Source organism: Cheilinus undulatus, linkage group 5 (genome assembly GCF_018320785.1).
Source record: "Cheilinus undulatus linkage group 5, ASM1832078v1, whole genome shotgun sequence".
In the NCBI taxonomy this organism is placed as follows: Eukaryota; Metazoa; Chordata; class Actinopteri; order Labriformes; family Labridae; genus Cheilinus; species Cheilinus undulatus.
In genome coordinates, this window is record NC_054869.1 from 39166397 (window position 1) to 39184212 (window position 17816).

The 17816-nt window shown below is 40.4% G+C and overlaps 1 protein-coding gene across 1 annotated transcript; it reads right to left on the reverse strand.

The window, feature by feature from the left end:
* Positions 1-15360: 15360 nt before the first annotated feature.
* Positions 15361-16639, reverse strand: atoh1a (atonal bHLH transcription factor 1a). Its single transcript, XM_041788493.1, has 2 exons — positions 16369-16639; positions 15361-16148 (listed from the first exon to the last, which is right to left on the reverse strand). Exons 1-2 carry the CDS (start codon positions 16637-16639, stop codon positions 15361-15363), a joined length of 1059 nt encoding a protein of 352 aa, XP_041644427.1.
* Positions 16640-17816: the final 1177 nt, after the last annotated feature.

The window sequence follows — 17816 nt, forward strand, 5'->3', positions numbered from 1 at the left end:
CTGTTTGTTTGTGTCACTAGGAAGCAACCCGACTTCATCTATCCACACAAACATTTGTGTGTCAGCCATGTTTGTCTGTTGACACCACCAGGAGGAAGGAAAGGTGTGCATGCATGTGTTTCATTGTCCGTCACACTGCCACCTACTGGCCTGGCATGCATACTACAGCAGTTTCAGGCACATTAGTGGATCTGATTGACATTCAAAAACCAAACCTAAAAAACCAAACAAACAAACAAACAAAAAAAAAAAAAAAAAAAAAGAAAGCTAAATGTGCTGCTTTTTTGACCACAAAAATAAAAATGGCAGACTTCTTGTTTGTTTTACGGCATGGGTCTGAAGGCTTTTTTGTAGAACTTGCCTACCGACAATCATCCTATCAATCATCTCATTTTGCTACTGGGTGTTTTTCTGTCAAGTTTCATGGCTTTACAAGTTTTGTAAGCACTAGATAATTCTACTTCCTGTTACATGGCGAATGAAAAATTGTCACCGCCACATCATTTTAGGTAAGGACTCTTGACCTTCAAATTTGAGTAATATCAACCTTGAGGAATGTGCCTGGGCTAATTTCAGCAGGATTTGGCCAATCTTGTAATAAATGGAAACTTTTTAGTGAGCACCAGCCACTTTTATCACATGATGAAGCATTTCAATTTAAGGGGCCGCTTTCGACTAATGAGAAAATCAAGAATAACTTTTGACCTAAGACATCTCTTCTTGCTCTACACTAAAGATCAAGTAGTTTGGATGAACGTCCTCTGACGAATTTGTTCTAATACGACCCCTAAAATATAGCTTGTTTTACAAAAAAATTAAAAATGGCTGACTTCCTGTTTGACTTACGATATGGGTCCAAAAGGATTTTTTTTGCATCCTGACATGACACATCTGCCCTCACATGTTCAAAATCCTAGGTTAAACCTGCTGGGAGCGGGGGGGAGACTGAATTTTTGAAATGTCCCAGGGAGCGCCATTGAGCCAATAGGCTATGCCCACCTACAAAATGAACATCAATCATCTAAGAATGCCAATGAGATTTTTTTTTTTTTGCCAAGTTACATTGCTTTAGATGTCTTATAACCATTTGAAAAATCTACTCCCTGTTTCATGGCAAACAAAAAATTGCCATGGCCACGCCTTTTAACATAGATGTTTGACCATTGTATATGTGTAAGGCCAACTCCTTAGGAACTGCCTGAGTGAATTTCAGAATGATTTGTCCAACCATGTAGGTACTGTGATGTGAAATTCAGGAATAGTGACTTTCTGTTGCCAGAGGGTGGCGCTACATAATTTTTAAAAAATTTCCAGCATGGATGTGTTCTGGCCTGGACTGTATCAAGCACATGAAATCTGTCTCAGATGTGACAATGTATACTAGCGTTATGACTGTTTAAACATTTTTGACGAGACTTTGTCGCTTGCACCACAAACCTTGACATTTCCTGTCACCACTAGGTGGTGCTTTGATCTGTAAAAAATCTGACCATATGAATGGGTGCAGGCCATGACCGTCAATATTCCTGAGCAATATGAGTCCAATCGGACAATGCACAGCTGAGTTATAAACTACTTCCTGTTTACCAAAGAAATGTGCAAATTTGAGGGCTCGCCATGGCCACACCTTTCAACTAATGACAAAACCCTGCATCATTTTTTATCATCCATGTCTCATGTATCTCTGTGCCGAAGTACAAGTCGATCGGATGAAATCCCTCAGAGGATTAAATCCAGATATGACCCCTGGAAAAGGCCAAAAACAGCCCCTTTTTTGCAAATATATTCAAAATGGCAGATTTCCTGTTGGAGATAGAGTGTAGGCCCAAGAGGCTTTTTTGTAGATCTTCCCAAGCCGCAACTGCACGCAAAATTTCACGAATCTAGGACAAAATCAAAGGAGGGGGCTTTAACTTTGAAAACTGTTAGGGGGCGCTAATTTTGCAATTCTGAATTTTCATGTTGAAGACCTAAAAGATACCAAAATTTTCGCCGACCGGATGTACATGCAAAGTTTCCCGCGAATTCAAGAATGTTAAGGGCCTCAAAAGTCCATGCAATGACGGCAAATGAGTAAGTAAAATATTCCTACAATTACAATTAGGTCCTCGCACCACTCGATGCTCGGGCCCTAATAATTATGTAACATTACGACACATGAAGCAAATACTCGGAACTATTTCTTGAGTAAATCACTGGGTGGAGTGACACAGTGCAGCAGCCGTGTCTGGAGTGTAGTTCCGGCTTTGCATTTAACTTTAAAACATCTCTGTCTCATAATGTTCCATGATTATTTCATAGCGTGGCGAATGTACAGGTCACAACTTGTCCACGAGAGCATTTGATGAGGGAAAGCAAAAAAAGACTATAGGAATTATGGCAATGGGCAAATTTGCCAAAATGTTGAAGTATCCCTTTAAGGCCCGGTCCACATGGAGATGAAAACGATAAAAAGTTTTCCGTAAGAGACGGAACCGTTTCAGGAAATATCCGCGTAAGCATGTAACCACTGGAAACGACTGAAAACACTGTAGTGCATGTGCCACGCCTGTACGTGGTGCTGTGTTGCTGCCACGGAAATGCACCAAAAGAGAAGAAGAACATCACAGAAATCTGACACAAACTTTGTTCTAGTTGCCCTTCTGGTTGTTCTCTGCATTGGATTTAAGAACATATGGTGTGTGCGTTTCACGGTGGTGGTAAAGGAGCATTAAATTTTTCTGTAAAAGCCATAACAAGCTCAGTAGCTTCTGCAGCACAAACACAACCGTGTAGTCCTCTATTAATGTTTTGGCTGGACCCGCACAGGCGCCTTAAGGGAGCTACGCTGTGTGTGATGTAATTGTTTCAAGTAAGGTGCGCATAGCCGTCTGCACGGAGACGAAATGGTAGTTGTTTACGGATTTATGCACTCTGGGAGCCGTTTTCAAAAAGTATCATTTACAGTCACCCAAAACGCTGTTTCCATGTGGATGAAAAGCCAATATGACAAAAAAATTATGGGTGTATGCCCGGATTCATCTCCGTGTGGACGAGGCATAAATCAAGGCTGATGACACACCTTTTCACTGCTGCTTTTGACTAAAAAACTTTATCACTTTTCAAATTTTCTATTTTCACTCTAACTCTGCACTGTAACTTTTACTTTAATATCTGTGTGTGTGTGTGTGTTTTTTTTAATCTTTTGTGGGTTTTATTTGCTGTTTTTATCACCTTTGACATGTTTCGTTTAAAATGTTTCCATTGTGTTTTTTTTTTTCCCTTTGTCATTGTATTTTAATGTCCTGTGTGAAGCACTTTGATTTGCCTTGTTGCTGAAATGTGCTATACAAATAAACTTGCCTTGCCTTACCTTTACAATAATGAGGTTTAAGGCATCAACATCAGCCTTGTTTAAAGCTTCATGCTGCAGTATTGAACCATGATGTTAACTGATATACCTGGCGGGTTTATGCAGGAGGCCAAAGGCATGTGAGTACATGGAGTGTTGACAAAAAGGAAAGCCAAATGGTGTTCATTTTTATGTCTATATTGTGTGTCAGTGTGTGTGTTTCTACCTGTCAGGTGCCTCTACATTATGTCTTTGTCCCTGTAAATGCACTTGTTCCATTCTCCATGTAAACTCCTGTGTCACTCTTAGTCACCAAATCTCAATTGCTTGCTTTTCATAGCACAGAAACGGCTTTCCACAGCTCCATTGTGGCCTGCCTCCTTCCTGGATCGGTGTCTGAATGGACAGATTGAAAAGAGGGGGATGAAAACGATAGGACATGTATCTCTAATTGGTAAGATGGAGGAGAAGATGTGCAACAGCGCTGTGTGTCTGTGTGCAGAGGAGAGAGGGAGACAGGTGAGGTGGAGGTGGTGTGCGGCTGCTGCTGTGTGAGTGCAGGAGGGAGGCTGTAAGCGATACCCTTGTCTGTTCCCTACTTGCCCCACTCTGAGGCTGCTCCACCCTGGGCAGCCAGGGAAAGAGTGGGGGTCCCCTGGGAACTGGACAGGACAGGGAGGGAGAGGGGGGGCGGCATGGAGGCCAGGCTTTCAGCCACTTTGAAAAGGAGCGGAATCAAATACAAGCAAAATCTCCTTCAATATACTGTATCCCTCACCTGAGTAGGGCAGCTAGCTGAAAGCAGATCCACAGGGGCAACTGTACAATGGGCCCTGAGAGGACAAGAGAGCAGAGATGCAGTTAACTTAACAGATGAGAGGGGGCAGAAAGTTTAATGAGAAGGAGAACAATCTACTGCAACCTGCTACAAATTCAAGCTGAGGTTTTTTTACCATCACTTTTGCTTTCATTGTGTTTACATGCGGTTAGAAAAAATCAATTGTTGTGGACTATATGTGGAAATTAAAAATGCACATGAACATGTTAGACTGACTGAAATACCAAATCAAAGTCAAAATAACATGCTTCGATAGAAGGTTGGGGATAGAGTCACTCTTGCATGTATACACCTCAACTGGACCAGACTGGACCTGCATTACACTGTGTGATCCACAAACTCCTCACTCATGGACTTGCAGACTTTGAGGTGCATTCCCGTGAAACATATGAGTGCTTAGTGCTGTCCCACTGTGGCATTATGAAGCCCTTGAAGACCCGAATGTGGGCGTCTTAAGTTAATTATGCACTCCACAGGATTTTGCTTATTTGCAGACTTTCCTGTGAACTTACCCATAGTTCTTTGTAAGACTGATGATGTGAAGGCCATGATCATCCATTTTTACACCTTTCAGAGTTTTTTTTAACCTGTAGTGTTATGTTTAAATAACTCTATGCAGTACTGTTGATATGATATTTTAGTTTTTTTCTTGTAAATGCATTTGCAAAAAAATATATAAAATTCTGTTTTCACTTTGTCATAATGGGGTACAGGTCTGGATACTTTCTGAAAGCGTATTCATTATGTCCTGATCACCTGACCCTTTGTGTGTAGGTACCTGACACTGACACTGAATGAGGTGAAGCTAACCGTCTGGTGATTTATCACACTGACCCACGCTGACACAAGGCCGTGTTTCTGTATGTACACATGTTCGTACAGTACACGTGAATCTGGCAGGCTGCCAGCAGAGGTTACGTGTGGTGAAGATGACACGTGTGTTTGAGGACATACGCTGCAACACACAACACACACACTCACACCTATGAACATCCCACCTCTGTGCCCTCTTACCCTCTCACACACCTCTCATGTTCCAAGGTGTGAAAAAGATGGAAAAGCACCTCCAGCCAAATCACTTCCGCGGCCCGCTCTGGTTCTTTTCATGTGTTTGGGGTCACTCCCAGCTGAGGAAGGCCTCGTCCCCAGCTGAGGAGGGCTGGACGCACGCTCTCCGTAACCCGACTCTCCTGGAAGTCATACAGTGTCAAAGGGAGTAAATAGCCTTGCAGTTGAGGTGTTTCCTGTTGGGAAGAACTAGTAAAAAATACACACACCCTTTGTTGTCAATATAACTGCACTGCAGCTCTTAAGAGACACAAACAAAATTAAAGTCATAACCAGAGGAAAGACATCACTTGGATTGTAATAAGGCATTTGAGGATTTACTGCCTTACATGGGAGAAAAAAAAAACATTTTGAAGTTTAAGTTACTGATTTCTACACTAATATCAAAGATGCAAGGCCAAAAATATACAGCTTTCCATAAAATGCATATCCTTAAACATGCAAATACACCCCCCTCCACACGCACAAAGCCATGTAACTGATTCCCCTGCAGCATTGAGCACTGTGGATAATTGGGAGCACCATTGTGCTGCTCTTCAATGGGCCCGTTACCCAAGAAGCCTCATGTTCGTGTTCATGTACATTTGCTTTGAAGGTGGCGGACACAAAAAGCTGAACCCTGCCCACAACAAAGCCCTGAGAGACCCTGCTTCACCCAGAGATGTCTTTCATGGAGAGAAGCGCACAGATAAATGATCTTCTTCCTTTTGACGCTGTGTGTATGTGCTGCGTGTGACACTGTTAGCGTGTGTATGTGCAGGCGGGCATGCTTTAAGGGCTGGGCTGCTTGTCATCATAGAAACCACAGGATGTATTTAGTCAAAATAGTTTAACGCCTTCTTTTCAGAAGATATACAGCCTGCAGCTTTGAGACCCTTTCAGAAGTCGAAGGACAAAATCTGAAATGTGTCTGTTTTCTTTGGGGTGAACATACACCTCGGTTTAGGAGCATCCCTCTATCAAGCTGCGTCCCCGGAGTCCCAACAAATATCTATAAAACCCTCAGATGGTTTAAATCAATTTAAATATCAAATAATACGCCATGCTTGTCATGCTGATTTTTCAGTATGGTAGTCAGTGTCATTACCAAGTATGAGGGCCACTCTAAAAAACACAGAAAAAGGAGCTGGCAATTTTTGAGAAAGAACTCAAAATATTTATGTAAAAAAAAAATCTTCAATTTAAAAAAAGAAAAAAAAAATAGAGTTTAAAACATCATAAATCTGTGAGAAGAAAAATTGAAATCATAAACTGTAAAAAGTCATAAATTTATGAGAATCACAACTTTAGATTTTGGAGATTAATTATTGGAAATTGCCTATTGTATAGAGCAAAATAATAGCAGATAAAGTCGTTTTGTTTTTTATAGTAGTAGTAGTAGTTGTAGTACTGCAGCCGAGAGCCTAATTTAAACTTTTTACTGCACATCACATTAATATTATCATCTGTCCTTCATTATCAAATGTTTCTTAGTGGGGATATTTCTGTAAACTGGGGGTACAAAACCACTTTTTCTGTTTGACTTACCACTCTGATTGGCCCGTAATGAATGTGACTGAAAGTTTAGGAAATCACTTTCCAAGAATATTTTTAAAGTCCTGCCCTTCCCAAACACTTTGTCTCTGATGCTTCCCAGATAAATGTGAAATATATGTGCATGTAATGGAAATGTGACAGTGTATCTGGCTTGTCAGGTTAAGTCTGTTCAGGCTTAAGTAGAACTGTTGAACCTACTTCAGTTAGAGAAATGGCATCACATACAAAATCGCGGAAGTCCTAACAAACAAAGCTGGTTTTGCTGTACAGAGACAATGAGATGAAAGGAATAAAATGTATGGATGCATGTCTGCTTAGGGCTTCCATATAAACATACTTTTGCCTTTTTATCTCCTATTAAGAGCAGTGCAACATCACTTCCCGCTTTCCAACGTGATCGAGCCCCCGTTTGGGTGAAAACAAGCTCTTAGATTGAATGGCAGTAAGTTGGAAAACAGCAGCAACAACACAATTAAAGCCTATTTTGTTATGTTTTTGCCTTAAAAAAATAAAAAGCCACAATTTAAGGCATGTTTTGCTATTCTCAAATGACAACAAAGTGTCAAAGAATGGTTCTTTGTCTTTTGGCTGAAGTAGTGAGGACTAAAGCGGGAACATGCTGGACCGTTACTGTGTTCTTAATGGCTTTAAGCTAGCGGTCGCTCTGTGACGGCAGGAGCTGAAAACTGTCTGCCTAGCTTTGTCACACATAAGTTTTCTTAGTACCCACATTCAAGTGTTAAGATCGACCACAAATAAGGTATGTGATGTCAGTTTATGACATCTCCAGTCACAAGATGGGACTGGTTCTAGTTTGACAAAGAGAATCTGAACAGAAACTCATGTACATCTTTAAATTTGTTTCATATTTTTACAGTGCAATTTTTTTTTCTTTTTTAAAATGCCCTACATTCTTTGTTTATCTCACTGGCCATTAGATTTTGGCTCTTAACCCTACAACTTTCATGTTCTAAGCTTTCAAATCCCTGATGACCCAATCCTTCCCATTTACTGCCATTCATTTTAATGGAATCTTTTCACCCAGAAGGGGTAGGGTCTGGCATTGTTTGGGTAAAGTACCCGGATGGGTTGCTCTTATCAATTGGGCTGTCATTACTAAACTGGTATTACTGTCATTTCTTTGTCTTCTTCTGCAGAATAACCATTAACAATGCTTTTTGATCCCGTATGGAGACATTTAAAAAAAAGAAATATTGGTATGCAATTTTCAGGTTTAGCTGAATTCTTGTCTTTGCTATGACTACATCTATGTATCCCATGCTAAAGAGCACCATAAGTCTAGGAAGAGCTCTTTTTTACAGCTTTGTACTGTTTATGCATTGCTTATATAAAATAAGCTGACATTCTACAGTCCATACAAAATTTCCTTCTCTAATTTGATGACTTTCATTTTGGCATTTGCTATTTTTTGCGCACGGCTGTGCAGTGTGAACCATTGGTGTTCATACATACACTTCCTTTTGTTGATTAATGATAGTTTACATTACTTTCATTTGTAGAGAAAACTCTAAAAAAAAGGCAAAAGCAACATTTCAAGAGGGTTTGGAGACGGAACCCGCAAATTTGGTCATCTCTGTTCAACCTATAAGTACTGACTCTGTATTGCATACAGAAGTCAAGCTAATTTTCTGATTGCTGCATTCTTAGTGCAAGTATAATCTGTAAAGCATGACTGTAATACATCTGTTATGTAAGCTCATCTGTATGTCCACTGCAATTTGTCTTTGGCCTTTTGTTGCCTCTGAGCTGTTAAATTGCATCAATATTTATAGTTTAACTCAGGCAGTGCCATCTTAATTTCATTGTATTGTCATTGTGCACTTCAGTATGACGATAAAGTCTCATATACTCCCTGATATTTTGGGAATCTGTTACCCACAAAAATGGGTAATGCTGTTCTACTTGGCACAGCTCACTCATGTTTGTTCCAGTCAACCCCTCAGCTAGAAGTCAGTTTAAGCTGAATGCCTTAGGGCAAAGATTCAGGGAAGATAAACTGCAGAGGAGAAGAACTGAGACCTTATTTTCCCACTTTAATTACACTGCCTGATTTACACATGAAATGAAGGAGCTTCATGTAGAAGGACTTTGTTTTTGCACTGATGGGAAACTTTCTGCGGCGAGATGTTGACTCCCTCAGTAATACCATCAAAAAGTACTGATGCATCCTTGAAGTTTCCACCTAAACCTTTTCATTCTTTTAGTGGCTGTGTTTTTCTGCCACTGTTAAGTTCTTTTTTAAAAATACATTTAATTAAACCAGAGCAAGTTTCATTTACTGAATAAAGCAGTTAAGAGTGAAAGTTATTGGTTGGTCAAAAACACTTAAAAAACAATAGAATTAAACTAAATTCAATTATCCCCAACCCCTCAAAAAGCCAAAATGTGAAAATTTGCTGGTTAAAAAACTCTGAAAACGGTTAGAATTCAATAAAAACCTTTTGATGGTATTGCCTGCATGGGTGTCTCTGAATTTCCCAGTAATCTCACTTTGACAAAATGACACAAAGATAACTGCAGATAAATGCAACAATTTCAGTGACTGTGCTTAAAGCTCTACCAGAGAACCTCATTAAGAATTAATAGCATCACTGAGGTGGAGCATGCAATGCAACAGGTGCTCATTGCACCACAGCTGCATTGTGTCTGAGTGATCACTATATGTTACGCTACAGTACATGATCATACAGGCTTCTGGGGCTAATGAGAGGTGTGGGCTTTTAGGGGGAGATCAAACTGAGGGAGGGCTGTAATTAACAGTTAGCTGCTGTAGAAAACACTGCACTCTATCTATCTATCTATCTATCTATCTATCTATCTATCTGTAAATACATAATGTCTCTACTGCTGCCGTCTCTTTTTTCTCCCTCCTTTCCTTTTTATTCTGTCTCTCTCTGTCTGTGGTGTCCTCCCTCTCTCTCTCTCTCTCTCTCTCCCTCTCTCTCTGGGACAGCAGATGGAGACTATGGCCCAGTTCTGCCTTTTGTTCTGGGTCCCCAGAGAGAGCCGTGGCTTTTTGGACAGCACACAGCTCGACTCCCCATATCTCATACAAAATGCAAGCGCCTTTCTTTTTATTAAAAAAAAAAAAAAAAAAAGCAACCAGAGGAATGCACATATTCTGAATATAATTACTGAAATGAGCATGACTTGGGAACTTTTGAATAAATCTTCAAACTGCAGCAGTTTTTGGCTGCACATTTCATTTGCCTGTACTTAATAGATGTGTCTTTATGCACTTAAATGTGTGTTATCAGCCAAGACAGAGGGTTAAAGTTCAATCTTCCCAAAAACAAGCACCCCCTGAGCATGCCACTTGTTTACACCATAATGCTATTCTCTAAAAAGTGCAACAGCTGTGAGAGCATTGTACAAAGTGCATCTTTTCTCCTCTTCTTTGACACCCAACATCACAGACACGCGTCGGTGCATCTCAAGTTCTCTCTAACTCCACCTCACTGTTGTTTGTTTGTCATAACGTCCCTACATAAATAATTAATGCCAGTGTAATAGTGAAACCTTTAGAGCTGTGTCCCACCTGTTGCAGATGTTTTTTTTCAGCTTTCACTTCCAAAAGGTTCTTAAAACAAGCAATGGGCACATTGGATTAAACATAGTAATTCTATTTTAAGTTAAGGGCTCTTTCAACATTATAATATTGAAACACAAAGTGAAAAGCAGCTCTGTGGTGGTGGATTCTTCATTGTGCACAATTAGTTGCTGTAACTAAGCTTTGTCATGTCTGGGACTCCAATGCCTTGATCTCTGGTGGAAACCTTCTTATAAATTTTTTATTCTTTGCACATTACAGCGCTCATTATTTAAAAAAATTGACACATAACTTCTTGATACCTTCTCTTTTTTTATGAACAATTAATAAACGTATTAATTTCTTTAAGTATCTTTAGCAAAAACGAAGCCTTTTTAACAATGATCTGCAGAGGCCTAAGATTTTATGATCATTCTAAACCTATAATATATTTATTAAAATGTTGTTTCCATGAACAATTTTATTAGTTGACTTTTTTCTGTCTTCTATATTTCCCTCAAACTTTCAACGTTCCCCCAAGGATCAACCGGCGACCTCCCAGGAGGTCAGGAACCCCACTTTGAACATCACTGCTCTAAGTTGGTATTTATGAAAGTCTTCACAAATGGTTTAAAGAAGTGGTTTCCAGCTGGTGGACTGAGACTCTCAAGTAGGTCACAAACTTGGCTTTTGTAGGAACATATGCCCTGAAAAAAAACTGAGGCAGAAAGTCGATGATGTCTTGAAGCCCTGCAGAAAAAAACACCCGTACATTTTATTTCCTCCGCCATGATATTGAGGACATGTTGTTTGCTGAGATTTCTTAGCATCAACCTGGCTCTATACTAGCTCCTGTACTTCTTACAATAATAAATCAACTATATTGTTTCTGTATGCTCAAACTGTAAATCCCATTTTTACGCTAAGAAGGTGTCAAATTAAATGTATGCATGTATTCTGAGGGCTTCTATGGTTGCCCTTTAAAAAAAAAAAATTGTTTAATCCATCTGAAGAAAAAAAAATTGCACTGATGATAAATGATTTTGAGGTTTAAAAAGTTAAAAAGATAAGTTCAAAGGCTCATAATCTGAGAAAAGTAAATTTATTATTTCAAAAACATCAAAACATGAAATTAAAATTGGAAAAAAAAGTTTTATAAAGGCAAATATATTAGAAAGTCAGAAATTTGAGTTTAAAAAGTCAGAACATGAAGTAAAACTTGTAATCATGAAATTTAAAGTTAATATATGATTCAGTTTTTTAATTGGGAGTCTGAAGGTCAAACTATGGGATTATGAAGTCAAAGTAATGATTTAAAAATATGAAATAAAATAAAATAATTAGTTTAAAAGGTCAAAACATGACTTAAAATTTAAAATTATGAATCTTAAAGCTCAAAATATTGTGTAAGATGTCAAAATTATGAGTTGAAATGCTCAAAGTATGAAATAAAAAGTAAAAATCCCAAGTTTGAGTCCTTATTGTGAGATTTCCCCACATTCCTGACTTTTTATCTAATTATTTTTACTCCTTAGTTTTTCAGATTTTATGACCTAATAAGCATATCTTAAATGATCAAGGATAGGTTTACATTTTTATAGCTGAGGAAATCGGCATACTGATGGGCCAGTTATAACAGAAATATCATCATGATCTTGCGGTCCAGATTTAACTGTTCCACGGGCCGGATTTGGCCCCCAGGCCTTGAGTTTGACACCCCTGGTTTAATCAAAGCCCATGCTGTGCTCCATCTGAGGTCCAAACCTCAACAATTTCCTTTAATTAAATCTGAGAAGCTGAAAATTTTGGTGGGTCCTGAAGCCAGACCAGCTGAGAACCACTGGTTTGAAATGTGCAGATAGTTTCAGCCACAAAGGTGCAGAATTTTGACCTCTTTCTCCCAGTCTTTGTCACTTGTGGCCCAATATATGTATGACAATGAAACTGAGTTTTACATTGCTCTGTGCAGATAAAGACAAAACCAGAATTCAAATGTGACATATTTCCTTTGTTTTTCACATTATTTAGCTGTAGTCTTATGCCATATTTCCACAACATCCCTGCCAAAATGTTTACAGAAACTTGATCCCCTTTCACCGCAACACGAACTCACTGCAGATGTCAGTCTGCAGCTCTAACCTGCATAAATTGTGTGAATTATTTAGCACTGCATGCTCATTATATTTCTCTTTATTCCCTGCCTTCAGGAGGCGAGCAAAGGGGCAGGGACTGTGATTGGCTGATAACAGTGGGTGGGAGACAGGGCAGTTACAGGTAGTTCATGTACTTTCATGAATTATTTCCAACTATTTGGATGTTCTGTGTCACGCCCTGATGTCTGCAAAACTTTGGAGATGTTAGCAACAGTCTGACATCGAAAAAGACGAAAGAAAATAACTGTTGAGCCCGAGTCATGCAGCTAGATCCTTTGTGAGCGTGCGTGGTGCGTGCATTCATATTCACGTGCACGTATTTGTTTAAGTTGATGGAGCGAGAAAGAGAAAGAAATAAGAAGAGAGGAGGAGGTGTTCTGACGTCTGTGATGTGTTGTGTTGTGTGTGTAGCTCTTTCTTTAGTTGAGAAAGTGTGTTCCCTCTCGAGTCAGGTCCTCGGGGACACGGTGGGGACCCGCGAGCGCTCACCAGCTGACAGCGCGTGCTTCACTGAGGCCATCCAACACCTCAGCCCACGAGCCTGCCAACAATAGCCTGAAATTAATGCATACTCCCCGTTACCAGAACTGGTATTCACCAAATGGACGAGATGGCAAGAGTTCAAGACAACAAAAGGGAGAAAAAAAGTTTCCACCGAGTGAGGAGAAGATTATTACAAGAGGAGTGACAGTGCGAGATAATTTAATGCAGCGTTTTTCGCTGTAAAAGTCGACATAAACACAAAACTCAAACGAGGCTGCAGGCCAGCGGGCGCGTGCACACGCAGCATATGGCTAGCGGGCGCGTGTAGGACACGTTTCATGTTGCTGTAAGTTTACTATAAATTACATAAGAGGGGCTCAAATGTTAAACGTTACTTTAATTAAACTGAGAAGCCTGCTTTTAAAGACGTATTGACATTTTCTCCTCATGGTTATAAAATTAAAAAACACACTTTCATCAAAAGTGAACGTGCCATTTAAGGCCTTTACTGGTGGAGCCAAAGTAAGCTAACTTGGGCTTAAGCCTGCTTATGTTTTTTTAGACTGCATTTTCTTTGTATGGTCAAACTGTAAACGTCAGTGTGCATCTGAAAGTTACAAAAATATGGCCTTGTTGATAGGCTTCTGATTTTGCGAAATACAGCTTTCTGTTTTTATTAAAAATAAAAGTATTTTCAAACAGTAAACTTTAGTGTAGCCTACGTTAGAAAGTTAGGCTATAAAAGGGCCTTGTTGATTGGCTACCATTTTAAGCTTAATAAGGCTATTTTTATTTTATATTTTTATTTTATGCTTTGAAGCATTTGTCAAACAGTGAAGTTCAGTTTACATTTCAAAGTTTTAAAAAATGACTTTTTAAGGATGTAAGCTAACTTGAGCTCATTTTTAACCCTGCATTTTCTATGTTGTCAAACACTTAAACTAACTGTAATTATGTAGTTTAAAGCCACAAAAGTCAAAAGGCGTATTACCTAATGACTCTTACTATTAATTCAATTTGGTTATTTAGGCTATTTGCCACACTTGACTTTAAAAATATCTCAAATTTAGTTACAACACGTAAATAAAATATATGGTTTGCTCAAATATACAAATAAAGGCTATCTAAGCTTATGTTTGTACAATTCTATTAGATATTTTAAACAAACAACTTGTTTTGGCCTGCCTCTATTTATTGGTCAATAAAAGCTCATACAATAAGCCTGGTTATAATAATAATAATAATAATAATAATAATAATAATAATAGTGTAGAATCTATTGGCCTGCTTTGCTGAAACAGGCACTATTAGGCCTAATGGGCTTCAATTAAAAACCCATCACGTCTAAAATACTACTACTTCTGCTACTATTAACAATAATAATGATAATAATAATAATAATAATAATAATACAAAATACATTAACTATAATATTTAAGAAATTAGAACAAAACTAAAGAGTTTAAAAGCTTCAGTGCAATAATCCAAGAAAGATGTGAGCTATTGAAACAACAGTGACAATGATAATTTCATATTTAAGTTTGCTTTTTTATTCCCAAAATCAAATAAACAAAACAATAAATGGCAAAAAAATGATAGCTTTTCTCAACAAATGCAACTATGGAGTTATAAAAAGCAAATCAATTAAAACATAAGGCAATAAATACATGTCAATTAATCTCATCCAGTGAAAGAAAAAGACACAGCAGTTCAAGCGGAGATACAAAAAGAAAAAAAATAAAATACAAAAGAAGGCAGCAGTGATGGCTACATTAAATAGGCTATTTCTCAGGAATTGGCGGTACTACACTAGCAAACAAAGGAAAAAAACATTGTATTTGTGGTTTGAAAACGAAGTCGCATTTCTCAAGCCTCTGGCTCGTTTGTCATTTTAAAGTGCACATCATGAACTTTTAAAGTCGCAAAACAAAATACATTATACAAATTAAACAATAAATCACAACCAAAGTTATAGCTACAAAACTGCTTTTTTTTCCATAATAAAATTTCAACAGTTATCAATAAAGATATGAATTTGTGGAAGACAGATTTTTTGGTCGGAGTGACGTGGGAAATACCCATGGCAGTGCTGCGCGCGACATGGCAGTGGGGTCTTCCAGCCACGTCTCCATGGAAACTAGAAATTATAGGCTACACATCTCTTGGCAGAACCGAATTATAGGCCTATCACACATCTTCAGGTTAGGTTATAAGTTTATAAAATATGCTTTAATCGTTGTTACAATTTTACTGACATTTTTGAAGAAGCTTCCATCTCCATTAACGGCGTTTTGTTAGTAAGAGCTAGAATGTAGCTATGATTGACACGGTTTACGGACGTAAGCTTGACAGTCGAAGGCTAAGGTGGAGTTTTTAAAGTCTTGTTTCTGTTTTTCAGCGTTCAGAATGAAACGGTGTGGTGAGAGTGGCTGGCCAGCTTGAGATCTGACAGGTCGTCTTCTTCACTTGAGTGGAGCTCCATCGCTATTTCATCCGAGTCACTGAAGTGGGAGTGGGGGGAAAACTCTCCGTCACTCCGGGGAGACCCTTTCCTCCCTGCTGCCCGGCTGGAGGATGAAGGAGAAGGCGAACACATCGCTTCTTCCACCAAGGCGGAGAAAGAGCCGTCGTCGAAAGAGGAGCGAAAAGGCATCCCGCTGATGTGGCCGGGTAAGCTGCTACCTGAGCCGGACACAGGCGTGGGAGAAACCCTGTCCTTCGAAACGTCAAGACCCACGGCGTTTAAAGGCATGATGTCACACTTTGGCGAGTGGATGTTGTTAGAGGCGTCGCTGCTGCTGCTGCTGCTGCTGCCTGAGGACGCTGGACCTTGAAGCAGATCAGCGAGAGCGTTGATGTAAATCTGCGCCATCTGTAGAGTTTCATACTTGGAGAGCTTCTTGTCGTTGTCAAACGCTGGGATGACGCTGCGCAGCTCGTCAAACGCGTGGTTAAGCCCGTGCATTCGTCGCCTCTCGCGCGCGTTAGCGGCCACGCGCCTCTGTTTCTGGACTCCGCTGACGGGCTTACTGGATGGGGCTCTCTGTCTCGTGTCCAACTCGGGCCCGGGGACCGTGCCTTTGAGACGGCACAGGTCCCTGACTTTGAGCGAGGAAGAGGAGGGGCTCTTGGCAGATTTTCTGTAGCTGGGCGGGCTGGGGTGGCCCGAGGACCCCGGGGAGCCACTCTCTGAAAGATGAAGAGACAAATTTACTGGACTGGTCTGGTTTGAAAACAGCATTGTGGTTTTATTCTCTGAAATCTTTCATCTGCCTAATGATCTCTATATTGTATTTTATAAAATGCACTTTGCACTATAGGTCAAGGTTTAAAAAAATGATGATCTTTTCTATTTGGACTACCATGCTGCAGAAGAAGAAGAGTTGCAAAGATGAGCAAAGTTTCTCACCGTGGTAGGAGCCGGTGCTCGAGCAGGGCGAGTGGCGCAGGTATTCGGGTGAAGTGGCGTGTGCCGTGCAGGTGCCAGAAGGCTGCACGAGAGCCAGCCAGGCGCGTGGGTCACTGCCGCTGTCCACGAGCGTCAGTCCAGGTTCGTAGCAGGACTCCTCGAGCTGCAGCTCCCCTCCCCTCTCCATCGCTCTCGGGCTCTGCAGCCGCGAGTCGAGGACAGCCACCTCTCGTGCGCCTTTGCTCCAGTCATCCACGATCTGAACCTCCATGTTTACAGAGAGCATCAAAAAGGTAGGCCTACGTGAAGTTACGGTCGCAAAAAAAAAAGTCTGAAAAAACTTCTCGGAGGCACGCACTGCTCTGCAGTCGCTCTATGAGAATTTGACTGTCGCGTGCAGGACTCCTTCTCTGGTGTCTCGCGGCGCGGCGTCCGTTTAAAAAGCGGCACGCGTCCGGGAGCCCCCCTCCTCGCGCTGGTCGCGTGTTGACGTCCAATGAGAAGTCTCGTTAAGCCCGAGAGAGGTGATTATTGCCCCCCGAAGTCGGACTGTTTATGATAACGTTACAATTTGAGGAGTGTTTAACGCAAAGGGAGGTAAGGGGAACCTCCCACAGGACGCACGTGGGGTGGTGATGGTTTTAGGTAAGGAGCGTGGACAGCGCGAGACGTGCGCAGCTGGGACAGAGTTACTACCTGTCCACATCTCAGACACGAGAGAGGGAGGGGAGGAAGTGGGTGCTAAGGAGGTCCAAGGGGGTTCATTTGCTCCTTAGAGTTAGACTGTGTCCCACACGGTTGACCTCACTTAAATCTACCCCAGAGTAGCTCAAAACTGAGTTATACGTTTTCAAATCCCAAATATAAAGTGGACATAAACATCAACCACAGGTGTATAAGAATCCTTTCCTCCAAAACAGCTCAAATATAGCACAAAGGGAAATATAAGCATGTGTTCTCAAAAAAGTTGCTAATGCAACCAAGAAGTAGTAAAATTACTAAAAGATTGTGAGAAGGGAATGATTGGGTCTGATAAAACTGGACCAAAAGTCAGCTGGAAACTTAAAAAAAGGAAAAAAAAAAAAAGTTTGGGGCTCCTGGGGCTCGCGCGCTCATTGTCGATTCATTCATCCTCAGATGATCTCCAGTTTCCATTTTTCTTTTGTAGCGGCTCTAAAACCTTTTGATCTGGCCCTCGGAACGCCCTGTCGGTAAAAAGGGCTTCACAGGGAACGGAAACATGAGCAGGGGTCTCGCGCTCAACAATGTTTCCGTACTGACACGAGCTGTATGCGCGCGCAGTGGCGACTGGAAGCACTGAGGAGAAAGTACACACACTGGCGTACACACGATGTGATCTAATATGCCTTATCTTATTTCCAATATTCATGTTGTGTTATTGTTTCGGCTCATCATAGCCTGGCATAAAAGAGGTGAAAATAAGTCGT

Bases quoted from the DNA above. Each gene is read 5' to 3' on its own strand.
- atoh1a (XM_041788493.1), bottom strand. From the start codon at position 16,639: ATGGAGGTTCAGATCGTGGATGACTGGAGCAAAGGCGCACGAGAGGTG. The intron at 16,149-16,368 runs GTGAGAAACTTT...TTCATCTTTCAG, and splicing joins GAGCACCGGCTCCTACCACG to AGAGTGGCTCCCCGGGGTCC.